The sequence below is a fragment of the Vicugna pacos genome, chromosome 20 (genome assembly GCF_048564905.1).
Source record: "Vicugna pacos chromosome 20, VicPac4, whole genome shotgun sequence".
Classification (NCBI taxonomy): domain Eukaryota; kingdom Metazoa; phylum Chordata; class Mammalia; order Artiodactyla; family Camelidae; genus Vicugna; species Vicugna pacos.
Window position 1 is genome coordinate 3,901,551 of NC_133006.1, and position 26,539 is coordinate 3,928,089.

The window sequence follows — 26,539 nt, forward strand, 5'->3', positions numbered from 1 at the left end:
GTATCTACTTTGTTGCTGCAAGGATGAGAGAGAACACTGTACTTCAATGATTCTAACATGCTCATTGTCTCACACTTCAACATCTCTGACATGGGAAGGCAATTTAAAATTCATGTCTTACAACCATAGTTGGCAGCTGCTCCCAGGCCCGCCCCGCCCCGCCCTGCTGCTGTTACCTGTTCTTCCTGTCTCTGCTGTCTACGACATTTTCCTCACGAGACAGCAACTCCTCCACTGTACAACTGGCACCTAAATATGCGGCTCTGTGGAACTCCTTTAGCTCACTCTTACGGACGTGATACCCAGGCACGGGCTTCTCACAAACCCCTCGCGCTCTCTGACGGGCGCTGAAGCCCACCGAGCTCACGAACTCAAAGACTCTCTTCTTCATCTGGCTTATCGCCTTCCGACACCGCTCACTTCCCTCCTGGCCTCTTGCCGCCTCCCGATCTCAGCGCTGGCGCTACAGAAGAGCCACAGAGGTCTCGCTGCCACACCTTGGCTGCAAAGCTCAACGGCTCGGAATGTTTGGTTCGGAACACTCGTGGCCTAGCAACAGCACTGACCCTCAACTGCCCCTCAACTGTCCCTCCAGAGCCAGTGTTCCTGTGAGTGCACACAGAGGCCCAGAGGCCCGGAGGCCCAGTGTGCCCAGTGTGCACGTGGGAGCCAAAGGCATTTCAAATCTCTGCAATTGCTTGTGGGCCATTTTGGATTCCCTTCAAATGTTGGTGCTAGGTGGCTGAGTGTTTTGGGACATTGCCAGAAGTGAGGCTTGCCCCTGAGAAAGCCATGTTTGTATGCAACTGTGGTTACAGTGGGGTGGAACCACAGGATGCTGAAGGCCTCGTCACCCAGAGAGCTCCCCATCAAAAATCTCTAAATCTCCTTATCCCTCCGTTCATTCCTTTTCACATCCCTCTGGGCCCCAGCCAGTCTCCATGGAATTCAGCAGATGCAAACAGCAAAAAGCTGTTTTCATGGTTTCAGAGATTGTGGCAATATGTATCATTAAGCACAAACTTGAGAAACCAATACACGCTCTCCAGATGAAATGAAAATGTGTTTATGCATGTCTGCTGACCCTGCTCTGTGGCTCAGCCTTATGTTTACACGCTCTCTTCACTTTATTTTATTTTTTGCTTTTATTTCCACCAAGTAAATCTTTAATCAATCAAAGATTTATTTGGGAGCATGGTATAACATTTGAGAGCTTTTTAATCACGTAACTATGGAAACACATCAGTTACTCAGCGAGGCCACGCTGCTGGCTGACCACTTGCAGGAGAGGGGGAAGGCAGGGCAGGCCTCTTCTTCCTGCCAAACTCCATCCTTCCTCCCTCAGCTGGCTAATTATGGTCTCTGGCCCTGCCAGGATCAAAACTGCAGGGGGCGGTAGAGTTCCTAAGTGGCTGACACTCCTGGGAGCTGGTCTTGAGTGGACTCCACCTGGCAAGTGTTTTGAAGCTGACTCTCTCAGGAGCATTTCTGGGCCCACGCCTGCCATCACCTGCAACTCCCCTGACCTAAGTAAATGTGGTGTTACTAATTTACCCTTTTAATCTATTTTTTCTATTAGCATACACTGTTATTTCCCTCGCCTTAAAAAAAAAAAGATGCGTTCACCCTCCAGCTGCGGCTCCATCTCTCTGCTCTCCGGCACACACGCCTCCTGCCCCTGCAAAGGAGCTGTTCCCATTCGCTTCCTCTGATTCCTCTCATTTTCCATCCAAGCAAGCGTGTCCACTGACTGCGACTGCTCATGACAGGATCCCCCACCACCCACCAGGTGCTGACTTCACGGGCAGCTCTGTCCTCTCCTCGCACGGCCTGGCAGCCACACTTCCCACCGCTGCTCTCCTTGACTTCTTCAAGCCCTTTCCTCACGGGGCTTCCCGGGTCTCAGGCTGCTCTGGTTTCCTCCCACGGCCCTGGCCGGTCTTCTCAGTCCCAGCCCCTGAGTGCTGGCACACAGCACCCCTGAGGCTCAGTCTTCCGGCCTCCACTACTGTCTGCTGCCGCCCACATCAACCTTAGGGCTTTATGTATTCTCTACAAGTTGACAACCTCCAAACTGCTATTTCTAACCTAGACCTCCCTCCTATATTCCAGACTCAAATACCCACTGCCTCTCAACGTCATCTCTTGCAAGTTTAATAGGACTTCTCCTGGGCCTGCCCTCTGCTGGGCCTGCACTCACCTGTGCCTCCCCTCTGCTGGGCCTGCCCTCTCCTAGGGCTGCACTCTCCTGGGTGTACCCTCACCTGAGCCAACATGTAATTTGCCTGCCCTCTCCTGGGCCTGCCCTCAACTGGGCCTGCTCTCTCCTGGAACTGCCCTCACCTGGGACTGCCGTCACCTGGTCCTGCCCACTCATGGACCTGCCCTTTCCTGTGCATGCCGTCAACTGTGCCTGAACACACCTGGTCCTGCCCTTCGACCTGCCCTCTCCTCATCTTGCCCTCTCTCTCCTGGGGAAGCCAGAAAAACAAAGAAAAATACAATATGAGATCACTCATATGTGCAATCTTAAAAAAATAAATAAATATGAAACAGTAACACACTCATAGACATAGAATACAAACTTGTGGTTGCCAAGGGGGTGGGGGATGGGAAAGGACAGACTGGGAGTTTGAAATTTGCAGATACTGACAGGTATATGCAGAATAGATAAACAAGATTGTAAAGTATAGCACAGGGAAATATATACAAGATCTTAGGGTACCTCAGAATAAAAAAATGTGACAATGAATATATGTATGTTCATGTGTAAGTGAAAAATTGTGCTCTGCACTGGAAATTGACACAATATTGTAAACTGACTATAACTCAATAAAAAAAATGTAGAAAAAAAAGTGCTCCATTGAAAGCTATGGTTATGTGCTGATCTTTCAGGGACAAAGACTAGGTTGGAGCTAAATGTACAGACTGAAAGAGAAAGGGATTTCAACTACTCTGACCACTTCCTGTTGAATGAAACAGAGAAGCTAAGCCCTCACATTTCAAAGGGTGACAGGAAGTCAGGGGCCCGGTATGCCCTCTCCCACCTAGGCCTGGGTGGAAACAGTGGGAAGCCCCAGCCAGGGCCACAGGCAACAGCAGCCTCACCTGTGCCCATCTGGACAGACTGGCATGGCCCCATGAGCTCTGGGCCTGCCTGCAAGCCCCATGGTGGCCATGGGGGTCACTACCATCCTGGGCCTCTGTGGCCTCTCTGAACTCACCCCTCCCCAATCCCATCTTTCAGGGAAGGATCTACAAACCCAGCCAGAGGGGATGCAGGACAGCGGGGCAGAGGAGAAAGGTCATTCCAAGCATCTCACAGCCTCCCTGAAGCCCCACTCTCTGAACAGGAGCCCATGTCAGTGCAGAGACCCCTCCCACCTCTGCCTCCTCACATCAAGAGTGACCTATTCTTTGGAGGATGAGGGTGGGGTCAGACATCAGTCTCTGGCTGTGACTTTGACATCCAACTGCCTCCTCTCTGCCCCACCCACCCTGCTGCCTGTCACATGGCCCCTCGGGTGCCCCTTCAGTCTCCCACCTGCACTCCTGCCAGGAAGCTCCCTTCCTCCCTTAACCCCTCCAGACTCTCCTGGAGCTAAAGCCTGGACCCACCACTGCCTCCTGCCTTGGCCAGGCCAGCACTGTGACCCTCCCCCCATTTCAAGGTGAAGAAATTGAGGCTCAGACAGGGTCATAGTGAGGAGGCAGGAGTACCCACCCCTGAACTCACAGACTCACCCCAATCTCATGACCCTGCGGTGACCTGCACTGCTCAAGGAGAGGGTGCTGGCCATGTGCCACCCGCTCACACCAGGAGGGGGGCGCTCCTGGCCTGGGTGAGTGGGGATGCAGCAGAGCTGTCCTGGCCTCAGGAAACCAGCACCGCCCACCCTGGACTCACCCCCACATGAACCCTGGGAAGTTCCTTCTGCCTCTAACTTCACTTTTCCCATCCTTCCTAAAGCCCCTGGCCGGCCATCGCCCCACACAGAGCTAGGCCAGCAGGTGGAGAAGGGAGACTGAAGTCTGCACCCCAGTGCCCACCCGGCTTCCTGGTGCCAGCACCTCTGCTCTGCTGTCTGTGCACATGCCGGCCTCCTGCCCACAGGGACTCGTTGCTTCTTGTTGCCTGGGCCCAGCAGTGACCCAAGGTCGCTCACTGTTCTGCAGTCCCCTCCTGGCGTCCTTCCAGACAGGTCTTCTAGGCACAGCAGGAGCTGGGCATGGGTGGCCTCCTGGTTAAGAAGGCACCATGAACATCTCCTTTCTTTTCTAATAGAAAGGCAGTGACTTCAAGAAAATGATACTTGGGTAATCTAGGAAATACAAGATAAACCTTCACAAATCCAGTTCCTGGAGTCTCAAGATCCTAGAAAGATGGGGGAAAAAAACTTGATAATAAATAATGAATTCAAACCCTAGTTGTACACTACTTTACAGTATCATGTGCAAACATCTGACTTTCCAGTCTTGGAATGGCCCATTTGGGACACTAACTGAACCAGGGCCACCATTTTTTTCCACTTTTTTCTAAGTTGTTCTGCACCTGAATTATGTGTATCCACGACACAAAAGGTAACATGAACATATAAACAGTAATAGTATACTCCAGAAACTGACAAGCGTGACTATACACAAAATATTTAGAACAAAATGACGATGACACCACTACACACTAGCTTGTGGAACCTCAGTAAAAATTCATAAACTGAGAGTATCTAGTGAGTAAACAAGAAATGCCAACTAAGCTACGAGGAAACAAAGAAAAGTAGTACAGAAAAGAATGTCATAGAAAGAAACAGAGAGACAAGTTTTAAAAAATCCTCAATTCGTCTCTGAAAAAATAAAGTAGAATAATACTTTCCTACTAAGAAAAAAGAGAAGCACACGTAACATATTAACAGTTTAACACTAAGTCAGCCCGTTTATAAATCTCTGCCATCTGTGACGCCTTTCTGTCTACCCCTCACCCCGCACACTTAGACGAACTGTTCATGTTGTTACTTCTACCACTGTGTTCTCATACGCCCACTCCTTTCACCCCGGAAGCCCTTCCATACCTCGACTGCACTCCTGCAGCCGCCCCTTCGTTACACTGTCCAAATCTTGCCTTCCTCATTCCCTTTTATACCAACAGTAGAGCTCTCTTCAACACAAAGCCAAACACATCAGTCTCACTCACAGAAGCCATCAAAGGCGCCTGTTTTTTTAAAAGCAGAATGTCAGCCAACCTCTGACCCTAAATAAACACAGGAAACATTCCGCTACACCTTCTCACCTCCCACTCCTGTATCACTGGGTCATCTCCTGCTCCCCGAGGGGACCAGCCAGGTGCTTTCACGATCATGTTCCCCTCAGCCTACAGGACACTTCCCTTGGTTCTGCCTCTCAAATTCCTATTCATCATTCCAGTCTTAGTTAGTTTCAATGTCACATCTCCCATGAAAGTACCTCTGATCCATCAGTTACGAATAATTCCCTAATTTCCAACAATCCTTTGCCACTCTCACTGTACCTCTTTTGTAAAACACAATTCTACCTGCATTGGAAGTTTCAATTTACATTATCTGTCTCCTTCAAGAGACTACAGTTCTTTGGGTGATGACTGTGTTTTAGCCATCTGTGCGTAACCTTTAGGAACTAGGACAGTGTCCTGTAATAAGCAAATACTACACAACTCTTAAGTGTACAGTCAGAATTGGATCTGACAGTAAATGGTAATTATGAGACTACTACTGAGAAATTTATCTTCACTGGAATTCAACAAACTGACTTCTCCAGACACATCACCCACAAATCACTACAGTGACCTTGGGGAAGCATTTTCTCTACTTTTCCCTCAATCTTTCATGTAATGTCTGCAGAAATTACGTTCATAACAATAAATTGAAAAACAAAAATGCAATAAATGCAACAAACCTAACAGTCAAATTGGCTGAACACATTCTGACACTACAAAAATAGTAGTTAAGGTTTAGCTGAACTAAATATGAAAAAGCCAATCAAGCATTTATGGAAGTTCCAAAAACAGATAATCTACACAGAATTAGGATAAAGGTATTTAAAGGAATGTGTGGGCTAAGGAGTCCAAGAAATGCGTCAGTGTGTTAAAAGGGTAAAACAATCTAAAAATCACCTCCCAAGTTATTCTCTGAACCTCAGGAGGGCTATTTGAAAACATCAAGTCATAGGAAAACAATCCAATTCAAAAGCGGGCAAAGGATTTTAATGGACCTTTCTCCAAAGAAGACATACAAATGGCCAGTAAGGCCAAGAGAAGATGCTCAGCATCACTAATTATTAGGGAAATGCTTATCAAAACTACACTGAGATGCAACCGCACACCCACTAGGCTGGGCACTATCAAGAAAACAGACTATGACACGCGTCAGTGAAGACGTAGAGCCTTGCAACCCTTTGTGCACTGCCGGCGAGAATGTAAAATGATACACCACTATGGAAAACGATACAGCAGTTCCTTAAAAAATTAAAAATAGAATTACCACTTAATCCAGCAATCCCGCTTCTCGGTGTATACCCAGAAGAATTCAAAGCAGGGACTCTAAAGATACTTGCACACTCATGTTCCTAACAGTATTATTCACAATAGTCAAAAGGTAGAAGCAACCCATGGATGGATAAACAAAATGTGGTATATACATAAAATGGATTATTATTTAACCTTAAAAATGAATGAAATTCATTTACAAAAATGAACTTATTTATGAAACAGAAAAAGACACACAGACAGAAAACACATTTATGGTTGCCAAGGGGGAAAAGGGGTGGGAAGGGATAAACTGGGAGTCCGAGACTTGCAGATACTAACTACTCAATAAATAGAATAAATATCAAGATTCTTCTGTAGAGCACAGGGAGCTATATTCGGTATCTTGTAGTAATGTATAATGAAAAAGAACATGAAAAATAATTTATCTATGTATATGTATGACTGAAACATTATGCTATATACCAGAAATTGACACAATATTGTAAACTGGCTATCTTTCCATTTAAAAAAACAAAAAGGATGAAACTCTGACGTGTGCCGCAACATGGACCAATCTTGAAGACGTAATACTAAATGTAATAAGCTAGACAAAAAGGGACAAGTGTGGCTTGATTCCACTTATACAAGATACACAGAATAATCAAATTCAGAAAGGACAATGCTTAACGGGGCTACGTCAGGAGGAGGGATGGGGAGTAACTGTCTAACGGGCACAGAGTTTCAGTTTGGGAAGCTGATATGGTTCTGGAGATGGATGGCTGTGGATTGCACAACAATGTGAATGTACTTATTGCCACTGAACTGAATACTTAAAAATGGCTACAATACTGAATTTTATGTTATGTATATTGTACCACAATTTTATAGAATCAGTAATTTTTTTACTATCAAGGAATGTCATGGAAACTATATGTCTGTGACAAAGACTTATAATTCTAAACTGTCAAACTTTGCTGCATTGTGCTAAAATTACATAAATTCAACACAGAAAATCTGGCTACTACTGACTAATTAGAAGCCCACTTTGCTGTTGTTCAGCACATTATACTAATTTTTAGGGTGTCAGTATGTACCTCATTTTTAATAACCAAAACACAAGTACAAAAACATAGCCAAAAAATTCATCAGGATCAGTGAAGAGCACCTAAGTTCCTGTACAACGACCTCTCCTGACAATTAGCAGCACAAAATCACAACGGTTCCTTTCACTTCCTACTAGAAGCCCTTGAAAACAAAGACAAAATTGGGATCACTATTAAAGTGGATAAACAGTAATTATGCAGGTCAATGTAATTACTGTTTAACAGATACAGTTATCATTCAACATTTTTTAAAATGGGTCCACGGAAAAACAAATCATCAATTATACTCAAGAACCGACGTTCATCTTGATGTGCTCTCTCTGGAAGCTCGCTTTGCAGTCTCTAGGAGGTGAAAGGAACACTTTATATCTCTCATCCATCAATATCTGAATTAACATATTTTAAAGATAAAACCCAAGAAACAACAAAGTTATTAAGAGTGATCTCTGTCATTTACATGAGACTTGCTCTGTATACAGAAAGCATCACTAGTTGCACTGGAACAGATTCAAAATACCAAATATCACCAATTGTGCCCCACTTTCGCCTCCGTTGTGCCACCACACTCAATCATGACGTTCTTTAGGCAAAGCAATGAAGATTACGATTAATCCAAACTTACAGTAAGGGAGTAAAATTCATACTGGGTTATGAGAAAGAGGGATGGGTGGGAATAAAAGGCATGACAGATCTATCGCGACAGCATAGTGCACAGCCTCGGGTGTGGCCTCTCCTCAACATGCAGCTGCAGGATCCCCTGTTCTGCTGAATTCTGGATTCTTACACCCCCTCAACTGATGTTCCAAAGGCTTCTTAATACAAGCTGAAGCTCATCTTCATCTACCCCTTCTACCCAAATCTTCTCCTTTCCCTGAGGTTCCTCACAGGCTCATGTTAAGCTGAACTTCAGAGTCATCATTAATCCCCTCTCCTTCACCCTATACCACATTCAAATGATCAGTAAGTTCTCAAATCCACCTCCTCTCACTCCAAGACCACTGCCACGCCCAGCTCACATCCTGAGTCACACCTGTACTACTGCAGTACCCCCCAAGTGCTCTCTGCTTCCGGTGTTCCCTCCCTCTTCCCCCTTCTCCACCCTCCTCTCATAGATCCTCCTAGGGTCCACAGAGCAGACTTTATGAAACATACTATCACATCAGCTCCTTGTTTAAAAACCTTCAGCTGATCCTGTGTGAAATCATTACCAGTCCCAATTCTTTATAGCATGTCTTACAAAATCTTTCCAAATCCGGACCTAACTTCTGTCTCTAGCCTGACCTGCCTATACATGGACAGTTGTGCCCCCGTAGGGCTGCCGGTTCCTCTCCTACAAGCTCGTATTTCTTCACGTCCCTGTGCCTTTGCAAATGGCCATCTCACTCCCTGGGAGGACCTCCCGCTTCCCCACTCCCTATCCAGGCCACGAGTACTTTTACTTACCCTTTAAAGTTAGGTTCATGATGTCATCTACACATAAATTACAAGGGAAAAAAGAGATGTCGGGGTAATGCAGAGACTAAAAGATGGTAAGAGCCTACACAAATGCTCTGTGGAATAGTGTTCATGGCCTGTTTCACAATCATACGGCTAGAAAAAAACAAGAAGCCAATAGGAACCATTTTTTTAAATTAAAAATAGGACATCCCTAATCTATTCTTAGCTAGGTGACAATGTTTAAAAACTGATACCTAACACTTCACACCCATGATGATGGCTACCATCAAGAAAACAGGAAACAACATGTGTTGGTGAGGATGTGGAGAAGCTGAAACCCTGGTGCACTGCCGGTGAGAATATAAAGTGATGCAGCCATTATGGAAAATGGTATGGTGGTCCCTGAGACAATTAATGATAGAATTACCATTTAATCCAGCAATATCATTTCTCAGTATATATCCCGAAGAATTGAAAGTAAGGACTCAAAAAGTATTTGCACACTCATGTTCGTAGCAGCGTTATTCACACGAGTCAAAAAGTGGGAGCAACCCAAGTGTCCATGGATGAATGAATGGAAAAACTAAATGTGGTGTATATATAAGATGGAGTGTTACTTAGCTTTAAGAAATGAATGAAGTTCTGTTATGTGCCACAACACGGATAAATCTTGAAGATCTTACGGTTTAAGTGCAATAAGCTAGAAACAAAGAGGACAAATACTGGGGAAGGTATAGCCCAGTGGTAGAGCGCACGCCTAGCGTACACAAGGTCCTGGGTTCAATCCCCAGGAACTTCTCTAAAAATAAATAAACAATCCTAATTACCTATCACCACCAAAAAAAAAAAAAGACAAATACAAACACTGTTCGATTCCTCTTATATGAAGTATCTAGAGTAATCAAATGCATAGAGTCTAAAGTAGAATGGTGGTTGCCAGGGGCAGGGAAGAATGGGACTAATTACCTAATGAGTTTGGGAAGTTCAAAAAGATCTGGAGATGGAAGGTGGTGATGGCTGCAGAACAATGTTAATGTACTTAATGCCACTGAAATGGTAATAAATTTTATCTTATAACAACTGAATAGAAAAAAATTTTTGAAAAACTGATAGGACAAACTGTTGGCGAGAATGCGGAACAACCACAACTCTCATACATCACTGGTGGAACGTGAAATGCCACAATCACTTTGGGAAAATGCCTGCTACTTGCTTACAAAACTGAACTGATGCCTACCCTGCAATATCCCAGCCCCACTCCTTGGCAGTGACTGCAGGGGAAGGAGACCATTTCCGTACAAGCGTGGTCACAGCAACTGTACTCGTAATAGTCAGAAGCTGGAACTAGCCCAGGCATCAGTCACCAGGAGAACGGCGAAGCGGTGGTGTCTTCCTACAGTTAAACAGTGCGCAGCAGTAACAGGCACAAGGACTGACACGTGCAGTGACAGAGACAAGCCTCAAAACCACTACGCTGAGTGAAAGGAGAATTCTACTAGAGTACCTACTGAATGATTCCACTAATATGAATCAATAAAACAGGCAAAACTCATCCACAATGGAAAAAAAATCGGAAGTGTGGTTCTCTCTGGGGGATGGAAGTGGGGACTGGCTGTGAAGGGACTTCCTGGGTTGAAGGTGATGTTCCCTATTTTGTTGGGGACTAGGGTTACACAGATGCATGCATTTGTTAAAACTCAATAAATGCCACAACTAAAGCTTATGCATTGTGTACGGTTATTTTACCTCAAAAAAATGCCACAGAGAAAGCAACTCTAGTTAATGACACATATGTTAGCAATACTTACAGATAAAATGTACCCTGTCTGCAACTTACTTTGAGACATAAGAAACTAAGATGGAATGATGAAAACTTAGTTTTATACATCAAATAAAAAAGCATGGGACTGATGAATGGATAGACGGCTAGATAGAAACATGACAAAGCACACAGAGTAAAATCTTACCTCTAACATTATTAAAAAGGCACCATGAGTATCTTCTTTCTTCTCAAATAGGCAGTGACTTCATAAAGCTGATACTTCTGAGTAATCTAGGAAAAAGGAAATGACAAAACTTCATAAATCTTGTTCACCGAGTCAGAAGATTCTATTAAGAATGGAAAAAAAAAAAAAAACCCTGGATAATAAAACATGAGTTCAAACCCCAGAAGTATGCTACTTTACAGCATCACATGCAAATATTTGACTTTCTAGTCTTGGAGTGGCCCATTTGGGACTCTAACTGAACCAAGGTCATTCATTTTTTTCTACTTTTTTATTTTAAAAGTTGTTTGTGAACCTGAATTATGTGTATCCATGACACAAAAGGTAACATGAATATATAAACAATAATAATATACACCAGAAATTGACAAGAGTAACTACACACAAAATATTTAGAACAAAATGACAATGAAACCACTACACATTAGCTTGTGGGATCTCAATAAAAATTCATAAGCTAAGTTTCTAGGGAGTAAATGAGAAATAGCAATTAAGCTACGATAAAACAAAGAAAATACGTACAGAAAAGAATGTCACAGAATCAACACAGAAACAACAGAGGTTTTTAAAAATCCCCAATTAGTCTTTGGAAAGACTAATAAAGTAGAATAATACTTTCTTACTAAGGAAAAAGAGAAGCACAAATAACACATTAACAGGTTAACAGATCACACAAGGAAAATATGTGATCATCTCAATAAATAGAGAAAAGAGTCACTTGATAAAATGCAGCACAGCACCCGATCTTGACAAAAATAAAAACAATATAAAACACTCTAACCCAAGCTGTGAATGGAACTTTTGTAATTTAATAAAAAAAAAAAGCTATCAAAATCCTACAATAAAAACCATATTTAATATAAAATGGTAGACACATTCACTTTTAAATCAGGAACGACAATGCACACTGTCATTGCCTCTTTTCAGTAAAACCTCAGAGCTCCTAGACCTCTGACAGGAGGCTGAAAAAAGCGTCAGATTGGAAAGGAAAAATACTACCATGGTTCTCACAAAATATTGTGGTCATAATAAAAATCTAGACACTATTTGAATGAAAAAATACTTCAGCCTCGTTGCTAGATACAAAACAACATGCTAAACTTAGTAACATGCACCAACAATAATCAGTAAAAAAATGTCATTTCAAAAAATTTCCTTTAGAATGTTAACAAGTGTAAGTATCTGGGAACAAATTTAAGAAAATATGCAAGTGACAAGTAGGATATTATATAAAGTGATAAAACCTCACCAAAGAGCACAAAGGGCATTTTTAAAAGGCAACCATGGTCCTGGATATCAAAACAATACCATAAAATGTCAATTCTCCTGGAATGAATTTATAAATTCAATGCATTTCTTCATCAAAATCCTAGAAAATGTATTATTTATAAAGGTATGTGACAATGTGATTCCTAAACTGATATGAAATATTAAGAGTCGAAGAACAGCCAAAGGGTTTTAAAGAAAAAGAATGACGAGGGAAGAATTTTCTTTCAACTAATAAATCTTATTCTAAAGCAATGTTTTCATTAAAATCTGTGGTATTAGTATAAGGAAAGAAAAATGACCAAAAAAGAGAGAACAGAATCCACAGAAACAGCTATGTATATTTGGGAGTTTGGTATATGGCATTAAAAATAAGGGAAGGAAAGGACAATAAAATGACACGTGGACCATCAGTCATCCACATGGAAAAAATATATAAATCCCTCTCTTGGTCTGTTTACAAAAATAAACTCCAGATAAAATGTAAAAAGCCAAACTATAAAACTCATGTAAGAGGATATCATTTATGCCATTAAAATAGGAATGGAAATAAAAGTCACACACACAAAAACTTAACTTTAAAGGAGAATACTGATAATTAAAATGGAAATCACTGAAAATGCATTTTAAAAATCCGCTTTAACAGCATGGAAGGAGTCACCTCCAACATAAAAGAGCACTTAGCATTAGAAACCCAGAAATAACAAGAACTTCGAGAAATCAACACAAAGGGCAAATCCTCACTAGGAAAATGGGCCAATGATGTGAACAGATAGTTCAGGGACAAGAAAACCCAAAGTGTCATTGAACACATGGAAAGAGATGCAGTGTCACGAGTGATCAACAAGAACCATCAGAACTGGCAGAAATAAAGAGTCTAAAACAACAAGGCTACATGTCATGCTCCATCAAATAAAGAAAGACTTAAGATGTCTGAATATTAGGAACATGCAAGGATGTGGAAAAACAGCAAAAAACAGCAAACTAAAAACACGATGAGGAGAATGGAAACAACTAAGAAATCAACTTGGCAAAAACCAGTGGAATTAAGCTACTCTGTTGTCTAAAGAATCCCACTTCCGGGGATATTAAGGCACATTACTTAGAGAAACCTCATCTGAGTACCTAGGAGATAAGCACAAAGGTGTCCCATGGAGCAGTTTGTAACGGCCAAGGACTGCAGACAATTTGAACGTCCACAAATAGGGAAATACATGAACTGCGGCGGGTCAGTCAGTAGACTGCTTTTATTTATTTATTTACTTTTTTTTAATTGAAGTATAGTCAGTGTACAACGTTGTGGTCAGTCAATAGACTACTGTATAAAGATTAAAATGAATCAACTAGATCTATACATATAAAAACAGATAAAAATTAATAAAAAACAATTTGCATTTGGATACATACAGTGCATCATTAATACAAATTTTTAAAATACATAAAACTGTATCTTGTGTTCCTTAGGTAAATGCACGTAGAGGAAAAATAAAAAACATGGATGGGAAGGAGAAACTGCCCATCTTCACGTGGGTGATAAGCTCAGGGGGACGTAACAGATAATGGGTGCTTTATTTCTAAGACAAACAACAAAACAACAAAGATAGAAGCCAGAACAGCAGAGTGTTCACGTCTATAAAATTGGGTTGGTGGGTATACATGTATCTGATGTGCTGTACATTTCTATACATTTGAAATATTTCATAATTAAAATTTTCTAAGTGTGTGGGCAGTTCAGGAGGTGGATGTGGAAAACGCAGGTTACCGTTTCAGGAGTACTGACAACAGAGGAGACCAGACCTGATGGAGGCTTAAAAACAAATTTCAAACAGGGAATGTGCTGCCTCTTCTCGTAGGCTAGAATTCACGTGTATATGCGGTATGCGCGCGTGTGTGCACACACATTCATTTTCATTTGGAAACAGGAGAACACAAGGAAAAGAGGATCCAGGCAACGCCTGTGCTAAGGCTCCTGGCTGCCACTCAGCCTGTAGGTCCCGGCACAGCAGGACCATGTGACATCAGTGCCTGCAAGTTAGAGCGTGTTTTGTTCTCTTAGTATTTTTATGGTATTCCTTTTTCTACATTTATCATGTTGGCTAGAATGGCTGTGAACCTTGACTAGTAACAATGATGGACATGTGCTGTTTCTGATTTTACTGAAATAAACACAGAAAAACTTATCACAGCAATGGAGCCCATGCACCATGGAGTCAGACTGGGTTTAATCTCAGGTGCTAGCATTTACCAGGTATAAACCTCAGCAGATAATTTAATATGAGCCTTCCTTTGCTCATTTATACAATGGTGAATGATAAAGGGAAGTTGACTCTTGCCCCCTCTACACCACTGGTCTCACCTGAATGCTTTCTTCCAGGCGGCAGCACTCCAGGCCTGGCAGCTTCTCTAAAACCCGGCTGGGGCCGAACGGACACAACAGCTCAGTGAACGGCTCTGCGACACACGGAGATGTTTGCAGCAATTCCTGATTTACAAGGACATCGTCTCTGAAACAAAAAGCATTATGTAATCACATCTATAATTAAGGCTACAGGTAAAAAGTATGTTACCAAGATTGCTTTTTGGCCACGTAAAACTGCAAATTACATCAGAGACCTTCTAAAGTACGGTATTTCTCACTTTAAGTGGAAAAACAATCTTCAGTAACAATATTCAGTGGCGGCGCCTCTAAGTCTTCCTCACACTACAGGGCTAATTTTCTCTAAATTGAATCTAATGGTATAGTTCCCTTGCGTAAAACACTAAGTAATTCTCCAGCACACAGAAGATTCAGTGTGTTATTTCTTAGCTTTACATATTAAATTGTTCACTGTAAACCCCCAAACCCTATTTTCAAGTCTCTATACTTGTAACTCCTCCCCCCGACATATTTATAGCTTCATCTTCTGCTATCGCCCCCACGTCATCCTCTGAAAATGCATGTCGCTTTGTGCCTTTAAGTCTCTGCACACCCAGGACCCTTTATCTAGAACTCCTGCCCAATTCTCTGCCTAGACAACTGATACCAATTATTTAAGCCCAGTTCGTGCATTATCTAGGAACTCTTGTCTGACTCTCTCACAGTCTATCAATCTCTGCTCTTGTTCCTGCACCACTTTTTTACTATGTCCCGTGTAGAGCTTTTAACGCTGTACTGTGCTTATACAAGTGCTTCTCTGCTCCATATGAAAAAATTAAAGAAAACATTGTACACTCATCTGTGCCCCCGACAGCCCATCATACTGTGGTGGTGGGGCACAGTAGTGGGAAAATGAAGCATGTCAATGAATGAACTCCGTATCTCTGTCTCTTACGCCAGCTGCCACCCACTCACTGCTGTGGATTTCATCTTGTGCACGTGTCTCCTACTACCATTACTGCCACGTGGGGACCCTGGGTTGTGCTACGTGTCCCTGTCACTGTCCTATTCCCTATCTCTACCACTCGTGGCCATAATGGTAGCGAACAAAGCACTCTCCCAGCAGTGCCGTGGTAGTGGTGAATGGAATACTAGCTCCATGATACACACAGTACTTCCAACTGAGCATCTCAGTATTCAACATTAATACAGCTATATTCCAATTAAGATTTTTTCCAAGAAAAATTCTAGTCATCATTAGAACAATGCGAGGATGACAGAAGTCTGAATAAATTACATGAAACCCAAAGAAAATACCGTTGCAGCCATTACAGCAGAAGATATGGGGGGGTGGGGCGGGGGGGCCTCTGTGGTTACAATGTCTAGGTTGAGTGCAGGTCACAGCTCCAGAAATGTTTCTGTCATGTTAGTATTTCTTAAGCATAAAGATAAGCATCCTCATTTCCAGCCTCAAGAGACCCACTACTGCTCCCAAATTCCCCCTCCCCGCACCACACACACAATGTGCAGAAATTGCTATTAAAAGCAACTAACAATTGAAGAAATGATTACAATCAAAAGTTCTTAAGTACATTTTCAGTAACTGTCTCTCCACTACATATTTCTTCCCAATATATTCTGCAAAATTTACCTGAAGTTTTTTAAGGACTGTTTCAATCTGTTTAGAAAAGTGAGTAGCAACCAGCTCTGCAGCTTTACCAGGCTTCAGGGACACAAGTTCCCGGAAAGAAAGGCAAAGATAACATTAAACTTAAATAGAATTTCCACAGATGTGAAGCATGATCACCTCCTTCAAAATTTTCATGAGCTTCTGCACTGCCTTTCAGGAGACCTCAACACAGGGTCTCAATTTTAATTAAACGCATATTGCAAATAAGCAAAATTTTAAAAGTACCATGTGAAAAACCCAATTTTGATATAAAACGTAATTCAGAATTCTTAGAAAATGAAAGCAGTAAACATTCAGGACGTAGGTGACGACACCTACAGGATGAAAAGGAAAAAACACTCCTCAAATTCCCCTCAGTGCATTTTACCCTTGATCTTAGACATAACTTTAAAGAAATGAAAAAAAGGAATATAGCTGTGATTTCTCTGGCTAAGAATGCTGAAATTTTACTTCTGGTGCCTGGTGGATTTTGAAATCAGAAGTGTCTTAAGAAAGGAACTTAAGGTCGTAACTCTAAGAGGTTGACCACTCTTCATAAGGCCTATTTCTGTCCAATCTAAGACCTCCAATCTGCCCTCTCCTTGAACTTTCCTCAGTACCACTGGCTCTTCTTTTCTTCTTGAAACTCTCTTCGTGCTTGGTTTCTGTGACACTGTTACACCTTTTCAATTGCATATTCTATTGCTAAAATGCAAAGATTGGCTGCAGATCAACGTATTATATTGCCAAATAAAAATAAGTTATGACTGCAAAATTTATGATATATCAATTTCATGATAGTATTTGTAGATGAATAATAATTAGCTGATAGAAATAACTGTAGTTTATACCACTTTATACATCTCAAAACAGAGAAGGTAGTATCACAAATGAAAAAGAAAATGTTACTGCTGATCTTCAGAAGTTAAGAAGAAACTATTATGAATTAATGTTGAGAATCTGAATGGGTAAATTCCTGGAAAAATATAATTTACTAAGCTGATGTAAGAAATGGAAAAGCTGTGTTGATTTTTAACCACTAAAGAAATTGAAAAAATAGTCAAAAATCTTCCCATATGGAACACTCTAGGCCCAAACAGCTTCACTCTAAGTCCTAGCAGTCATCTAAGGAAGAAGCATTTCCGACATTAAATCTCATAAAGAACAGAAAAAAGGGGAACTTCTTTAGCTCACTGTATAAGGCTAACAAAACTTTGATACCTAAACCCAACAGAAGATAACAAAGAAAAGGAAAATCACAGATCAATCTTAATCGTGAACACCGATACAGACAAACATCCTAAATAAAAACAAAACACAAAATGTATAAAAAGGATAATATACTAGGATCAAGTTACAGTTATCCAGAGTTCAAGGGTGGTTTAACATCAATAAAATTTATAACGAAAATATAAGGGAGAAAAGGTAATAAAATTTATTCTTGAGAAAAACTGTTAGCATACAAGAAATAAAAGACTTCCATAAAAAATTTTATAGTAAATACTGCACACGTTAGAAATAAAAAACTTTTTAACGTTAATAGCACTGTTGTGCTAAATAAAAAATATACCGTTGTGACAGTAAACCTAACAATCTAGAGATGAAAAATCTCTACAGAGAAAATTTTAAAACTTTATAGAAAGATAACTGAATAAAGGGTTATGCCAAATGGTCACTAAATAGAAGACTCACGATGTAAAGATGTCAATTTAAACTGACACTGAATGACAGATTCAATGCAACCCCTATTAGAATCAGAAGGTTAAAAACGTTTTTGGGTGGAATTTGACAAGTTGATTCTAAAGTGTATTTGGAAGTATCAAAGGTCAGGAACAGTCAATACTCTCTTAAAGATATCAAGACTTATAATAAAGCAACAATATTTAGGACAGTGTGGTACTGATGTAGAGACGAAGATCAATCAAACAGAAGAGGGCCCAGAAAAACAGCCCAAGCATGTAGACCCTTGCTACACTCATGTTAAGGCCGCACTGCTGAGCATGGGGAAAGGCAACCTTTCAAAATAACTGCTGCTGGGAGAGCTAGGCATCCATATTTTTTAAAATTAGATGGCTCTCCACCTCAAACCATATACAGAAACTGCTTTCAGATGGATGTAAGATTTAAAGATGGAAAAAAAAAACTTCTAGATAATAATATAGGAGAACTTCTCCTTTGATATGGAAAGAAAAAATTAATTTGACTACTTGAGAAAAAAGTTTTTATTAAAAAGAACCAAAGAAAAAAGCCAGAGAGGATATTTACAACAGGTATCACTGACAAAAAGACTTAACATCCAGCTACATAAAGAACTCCTTCAGATCAATTAAGACAAAAGACATTCCACCAGAAAAATGGGCAGAAGACTCGAACAAGCACAATACAGAAAGGAAATTTAAATGGCCAACAAATATAACAAAGCCACCAATCTCATTAATAATCAAGAATATGCAACATTTAAAACATAATGAAATATTACACATACACTAGATTGACAAGATTTTAAAATCTAGCAAGAATACAGAGCTAATGGCAAGGGGAGGAGGGTTGCCCTGCGGAAGCCTTTGGATTTGCCCCAGGCTTCCCTGTCTCCCCAACACCTGGCTTGTGGGCACCCTCTGCTGCCCCCAGTGGCAGGACACACATTTCCCAGTTTACTTACTGGAGGTTGGTGAGATGGGGTCAGCTGGTACGGTCAGGTGGCCCCCGCCCCCCGCCCACCTGGGGCAGCAGAGGCCACCCCCAAGCCAGGCCGCAAGGGAGACTGGAGCAAATGGGCCAGCTTCTCCAAGGCAGGCCCCATCCCCAGCTGCCCCTGCTCCCTGACTACACCACGCCTGCCTCCTGGGAGCTGGCTGACCACCAGATGAGCATCCTGTGAATCTAAGGAAGCAGAGCCATACCCCAGGACAGGATGCAAAACAGGATCCAAGAGGCAGACCTTTCTCCCCGAGCCGCCTGCGCCGAGGATACCGCCCCTCACCCCCCATACCCTGACAGCACCGCGTCACCTCCCAAGAGCAGGCTAACCGCCAGACGTGCACCCCAAAAACACGGGAAGCAGAACCCGGCCCAGGCCTCCGGAGAATAGAAAACAAATCCACGTACTCGCACTTGGCAGCCCCCATCCCACCGCGGCCGACGCCTGGGGCCAGTGAACACACCACCGGCCTCCCGAGAGCAGGCCATGACATGAGGGCCGGTCGGCGGTGTTCCGGGGCGTCCTGCGCCCTCCCATCTCCCGGGGGTGTCCTGCTTCCCCAAACCCAGGTACAAGTGGCAGCAGAGAAATGAAGAAGTGGGGTTCAGGGACTACGGACGTGGGGGGTGGAGCACCACGAACCTGCCTTAGGGTCCTAACGAGCCGCGCGGCCCGGGCCTCACCCACGCACCCCTACCTGTGCGCCTCCCCAGCTGCGCAGCCCAGGCCTCACCCGCCAGCTCCCGACCGGCGTGCCCCCACCAGCGTCCCCTTACCCTGCCTGGCACCAGCGGCAGGAGGGGAGGCGATGGCAAGCGACGGCCCAGTTCCCAGGCCGTCTTCTTCCTCCAAAGCTGGTGCAGGAGCACCCGGCCCCCACCCAGCTTCCATACGCTCTGGGCGCGCTCCCGTGTCCGCGCATGCACAGCCCCCGCCCCCACCCCCAGCAGCGCAGACCCTTGGGCTGGGGCTCCTGCTGTTTGGGACATGGCGAGTCAGGCCTAGAGGGGCTTAGCGGGGCCTGGCGGTGGGGCGGTGGGGCAGGCCCACCCCGCCAATTCTTCATACCCAACGCCCTGTCTCTCTGCCACAGACCAGGTCCTGGCACTCAACCAGAACCACCACTGGCCCAGACCAGGCCACAGCCCCCAGCTCCACTCCACCTGCTCGCCTCCGCCTCCCCGTTACTGCTCCCCCACCCCTGGCCAGGCCCAGTGACAGACCGGACCCCCAGGCCAAGGCTCCTTCTCACACCCAGGTCCCCCGCCCGCACACTGCACCCCGCTAGGTACTAACCTATGGCCCTGACACCACAAGCTCACCCCTCATGCCTCACTGCAGGACACCCAACATCTTGAGGTGGCCCCCCTCAGCTAGATCAATTCCACTTGGACCGGCCCCTTACCCCTCAGCCTGTCCCCCCTCACTTCAGGGTCCCCTCTCACTCAAGCGCCCCCATACCCAGAGCTGACCCCCTCACCCCTCTCCCTGCAGGTGGGGCAGAGAAGTCTGGGCTCTGGTCACCATAGGACTGCCCCCAGTAGGGGATCCAGCACAGCTAGTATCCAGGCTACAGGGCTCCGCGGGCCGGGCTGGAGGCGGTTCCCATTCCCGCCCGGGCACCCTGATCCCAGACCTGAGAACTAGCCAGAGATCTAGCAAGATCTTGGAAGTCAAAGAGCAGAGAAGGGCTCAGAGAGAACTTCCTGGAGGCTCGGATGACCCAGTGCATATGAAGAGTGCAGGAAGAGCCGGGTACACAGACAGGAAAACTGCCAGAACACTGACTTCCACGCCCTCCCTGCCCCACCCATGCAGAGATCCAGCCACAGAATGGAAAATTCCGCATCCACAGAATGGAAAATTCCGCAGGCTTGGGCGCTATGCCAAGCAGATATAGAGCAAATATTAGAACTCAGGCTAAAAAACAAAAATGAAAATAGAAAAGCGAAGCTCTGACCTCAGTAGCTATGTGACTTCACGAGAGAAATTTCAAAGAGTAATTCCAGGTATGTTACAAAATAAACATATAAAACAGTCCAAGAATTGTAGGACATTTACACATCTTAAAAACAAAAGGTCAGAATCCAGGTGACATATCACAATCTATAACGTCCAGTTTTTTAATAAAAAATTATGAGCTATGCAAAAACCCTGGGAAGTGTGAGCCGTCCTCAGGAAGAAAATCAGTTAACAGAAACTAACTGATGGGCCACATGCTGGATTCAGCAGACACCACCTTCAAAGCAGCTGTAGTAAATATGCTCAAAGAGTTCAAAAAGCCAGAGAAAACATGGTAACAAAGGAAAATATGATGACAATGATTTAATGAAAAAAGCACTAAAAGGAAGTTTTGGGGGTGCAAAGTACAATGACCGAAATGAAAAATTCACTAGCTGGACAAAACAGCAGCTCTGAAGTGGCAGAATAAAAGAATCACTATACAATTTTAAGGCTGTGCAATTTCTATTACTCTCTATCTGGAGAACAGAAGAAAAAAGACTGAATAGAAATGAAGTCAATTTGACACAACATTGTAAAATGAATATAACTCAATAAAAAAAAAGTTTTTAAAAGAACACTAAAAAATTAAAACTAAAACAAAACAAACTAAAGTCTTAAATACCTGCGAGACCACATTAAGTATACAAACGTGCATAATGGGAATTCTGCACCACCCCCACAGGAAAAAGAGGGAAGAGAAAAAAGGGGCAGAAAAAGTATCTGAACAGATACAGCCGCAAACACCAAATTGGATGAAAAATATTAATCTACAGCTCCAAAAACTAACAACTCCCAAGCAGGATAAACACAGATCCACATCTCAGACACATTAGACTGAAGCTGTTGAAAACCAAAGAGAAGGAGAAAATCATGAAAGCCACAAGAGGAAAAAAGACACAAAACACGATTATGACTTCTTCTGAGAAGCAATGAATGCAAGAAACTTTTAAAGTGGTAAGAGGAAAAGAATTCTAGCAACTAAGAATTCTATATCCAGCAAAACTCTCTTTCAAAAACGAAGGCAAAATAAAAACATCCCCAAACATATGTGTAAGAGATTGTAAATCCAACCAAATCTATATAGTTACATTAAATGTGAACAGTCTAAGCATCTCAACCAAAAGACAGACTATTAGCTTGGATTAAGAAAAAGCAAGACCTAACTAAAAGGTGCATAACAAGATAAACTTTAGACTCAAATGTTAATAGAGACAAAGAGGGGCATTTCACAGTGAAAAATGGGTCAAACAAAAATGGGAATATGTAACAACAAGATATGCACACCTAATAACAAAGACATAAATCACACAAACGAAACACTGATAGAAACATAAAAAGGAGACAAATTCACAATTACACCTGGGATCTCAAAGCTCAACTTTCAATAGCTGACAGAACAAGTAAAAATCAGTAAAGGTACAGACGATTTCAACAAGACCACCTACACCTTGACCTCACAGACGTTTACAGAACACCCTCCTGTGCCCCTCTTCATCTGACTATTCACCCGTACCCTTTTTCCTATACTTTATAATAAACCAGTAAACATAAGTAAACGTTTCTCTGAGTTCTGCGAGGTGCTCCAGCAAGATCATCAAACCCAAGGAAGGAGTTGTGCAATTCTGTAGCTCTTCTATAAAACAATGACAGTTGCTTCTACTGAAGCGATGGCAAAAAAAATGAAGCTATTCTACAGGCAGGGCCCCCCCATCTCCTCACTGGGACCAGCCCTGAGTACCTGGTATCTGCACTGTGCCACTGGAGGAAGTGTCTGTGCAGGGATGGCTGCTCTCCACCATCACAGGCTGGGAGGACAGGCGGCCACTCTGTGAGTCTGTGGTTATGTTCTCCAAGTCGGTGACAGAGCTCCAACAACATTATCAGCCACCTGTGGCAGGAAGCGGGAGACAAAGCAGGAAGACGTCAGGATGCCAGCTCTGATCCAGACCTTTCTGCAGGGATGAGGCAGAGTGGGGCATTTGGGAGACTGAGACATCTACTTTAAATCAGGACTCGGCTTCCTCACCTTTACAATCAAGACAGCCCAGAGCTCACACAGACACTTGGAGAGATCTAGGTACAAGTAGCCAGGAGGCACTGACACACACAAAACACCCAACACATACCAACTGATGAAACAAAAGGCCTCTGATTACAAGAATCTCTCTTAATACACAACCTGGTGAGGGAAGTCGGCCTCAGGAACAAAAACTATCAAGCGAAGCAGCAGCACCGTGATAAAAATGACCCAGATCCTAGAAGTTACTGCGGGTCACACAGGAGAGGGCAGGCATGGAGAGGAATGACGAAGCTTTCCAGGTCAAAGAGTGGCAGACTAAAATCAGGGCTACAAATATGAATACACGTGGGGGCGTCTCTTGACCGGAGATGTTGAGGGTCAGCCCCCAGTACCACATACTCCCTACAGTCCGTACTGTTCTGATTGCATTTTAAAGTTTTAGTGATTCACAACATTGAAATGGTTAATACTGCTGACTATAAACCCCCTGATTGCTATTTTTAAAGACAAATGACAATATATTATTGAAGTAGTAACAGTGGTGGGCTGTGCATTAAGCTTTGATGATTCAGGGGGAGACAGAAACAAAGTTGGGACTGTCTTCAAACTTTCCTGGCCAGTGGCAAGATGCTACTCCTGTGTCCCACGTTGACCTAATATTTGGGATTGTTTTTCTAAAAAGAGAAACATTTGAATTTATAACAACAATGCCTAGATAGCAGTGATCATACTCTGTCATTAATAAAACTACTTACTAGGCTATCTGTTACCTAATATGATATGAGAAAAAAATAGATCTTATTTCTGAAAAGTACAGAATAGAAAATAGTTTTCCAATTTTTTCTAAGTCAAAAAATTTGGAGTTTACTGTTACTACTGTAAGTTTGGGTTCAACTCTTAACATTACAGTTCTATTTCTGTAATTTGACCTCCTGTAATTTGTAAAACACACTGCAGTATGCATTTTTCTATTTTGCAGATTAACTACCAGGACCATTATTGTCTTTCACACTTAAAAAAATTATACTTCTTTAAAGAAGCTACTTTCAGCAAAGGTTCACTCTAACTGCAAGAAGATGCCAATCCTTCTGCAGAATGCACTTACAACAATTTAGCTGTACACACATAAGCTGTAAAAACACTACCACAATAACTATCTGTGTGTTTAGCTATCTTTCAAATGCAAGACAAAAAGTAATCCAAAACAATAGTGACAAGACAAGATTTCACAATATACAGTCCTAGTGGACACATGTTCCGGCTCACTGCCCTCAGGGTTCCCAGACCTCAGCAGAGGGAAGGCACCAGGTGGAGCCCAGTGGTCTCAGCGGGCATAGGAGGCAGGGCTCAGAGTGGGGGAGCCCGACAGGGCCAAAACTCACAGTACAGGATGCAAGAGGAGAGAGTTGCCTAGAGAGCACCCTGGAGATGTGCAGGTACCCTCCTCACCCAGCTGAGGATGCAGCAGAAACTGATGGGCGCCTACATGAGAGGGCACTGCCCAAAGCCAAAGAAAGAACTGCAGGAAAGGACTGTGCTGCAGCACACCGGCTGGGTGAGCACAGAGGGCCTGGCATAGTGCCTGCTCCCATCAGACAGATCGGAAGACCTCACAGTTCACCAGGCACTGAGTAGAACACCCAGTGGCTGGGTACAACTAGCCCCAGACTAGTATCAGGTCTGAATCCACTTAACAAATCCAAAAGCACGATCCAAAGGGATCAAACTACTACAGAGTAACTTAATTACATGAAAGCTCAAGAAAGTTTATAGACATACAAAAATCTCCAGAAACATTCAGAGTAAAATTGACAATGTACAGCATCTAACTCAAAGTTACCAGCTGGGCAGAAAGGCAGGAAAATATCTGTGATTCAGAAATAAGAAAAATCAATAAATCTCCACAATCCAGAACTGACACAGGTGTTACAACCAGCAGGCAAATTAAAATACTTATTATATCTGTATTACACATGTTGAAGAAGAGAACCAGAGACATGGAAGATACAATACCCAAATCAAATTTCTAGGGGAGGATGAGGGAGATGGGTGTAACTTAGTGGCGGAGCACATGCTTAAAATGCACGAGGTCCCAGGTTCAATTCCCAGTACCTCCACTGAAAAAACTAAATTTTTAAAATAACTTTTGACTAAACTTCAATAAAAACAAATAGTTAACAAGTGAACGAGTTTTACTTCTTTAAAAAAAGACGCTAGAGAGGAAGCTACAATGTCTGAGGCCAAAACTTTGGTAACATTAACAGCATATTAGAAAATGAAGAAAAGACTAGTTTATTTGAAGATATAGTATAGAAACTATCCAAAATGAAATACAGAAAAAAAAAAGTTAAAACATGAACAAAGTGCCAGTTTTCTGTGGGATAACTTCAGGAGACCTAATGAAACTAGACCTCCCAAAAAAGAGACAGAAAGGTACAGGAAAAAAGTTTTTGAAGGAACAATGACTGAAAAATTTCCAAATCAGATGAGTATTATAAACCCAAGATCCAAGAAGCATAATGAACAAGTACACAAACCATGAAGATAAAAACCAGGAAAATCAAGAGAAAATTCGAAAAATAGTCTGAGATATAACACACGTTAGGTACAGAAGAGCAAAGATAAGAATGACAGCAAATTCTCAGTGAAAACAATGTCAACCCCAAACTTTACACCCAGTTAGAGTATACTGCGAACACAGAGCGAAATAGCAACTAGTTCAGGCATAAAGAGCTGACAGGATGAACCCAGATCTGAGCTACAAGACATAATAAAAGAAGTCCTTCAGTGAGAAGGCCAATGATGCAGATGGAAGCATAGGTCTCCGAAGAGGAGTGAAGAGCACTGGAAAAGATAACCACATGAGTAAATACAGAGACATTCTTCTCTTAACCTAATGTGCAGAAAAATACTATCAAGTTTACAACATACACAGAAATGTATAACAACAACAGCACAAAGGTGAGGAGGGGAAAAAATAGAAATATACTAGTGTGTGACTCATTTAGTGTAAGTGGAGTAGCACAGCATCACTACGGTAAGTTACACGTGCACGATACGCATCCTAAAGCAATCACTAAAACAGCGTTAAGTTAGAGCTCAAAGAAAACAAAGACAAAATAAAATCACAAAGAACAACTAATTCAAAGAAAGGCAGAAAAAGAGAAGAGAACAATCAACAGTTAGAGAAGTAATAAAAAAACAAATAGCAAAATACCGATAGAGATAAATAAGTTCAAATTAAAAGAATGGAAAAGATACACAATAGTTTGTCATGGTATATGGTATACCATGGTTTAAATACTATACAGCGTTGATCAAAAGAAACGTTATTGTATCACGTTACCTATATTAATATCAGACAAATAACGATTTTAAAGTGAAAATTTCACAGCAAAGGGATATAGCGGGTAATCAGTCAATTAATCAAGGAAAGTAAATCTCTACTTAGAAAAGAAGGAAGACCCTAAGCCAATGACCT

General features: G+C 42.6%; 1 protein-coding gene across 5 annotated transcripts in view; it reads right to left on the reverse strand.

Annotated features, from left to right (window-relative positions):
- Window positions 1-26,539, reverse strand: part of LOC102532259 (ankyrin repeat domain-containing protein 26-like) — an 89,073-nt gene that overhangs the window by 60,178 nt on the left and 2,356 nt on the right. The window contains exons 2-6 of one of the 5 annotated variants that reach the window (XM_072944736.1): window positions 22,777-22,926; window positions 14,665-14,812; window positions 11,004-11,089; window positions 4,343-4,375; window positions 4,072-4,241 (exon numbers count right to left, since the gene is read on the reverse strand). In XM_072944736.1, coding sequence (XP_072800837.1) covers window positions 4,072-4,241; window positions 4,343-4,375; window positions 11,004-11,012 — 212 coding nt within the window. In that variant the 5' untranslated portion in view covers window positions 11,013-11,089; window positions 14,665-14,812; window positions 22,777-22,926. Of the gene's footprint in view, window positions 1-4,071; window positions 4,242-4,342; window positions 4,376-11,003; window positions 11,090-14,664; window positions 14,813-16,315; window positions 16,392-20,670; window positions 20,788-22,776; window positions 22,927-26,539 lie in introns of those variants that run through there. The other 4 variants (XM_072944738.1, XM_072944737.1, XM_072944739.1 and 1 more) reach the window with 4 other exon arrangements.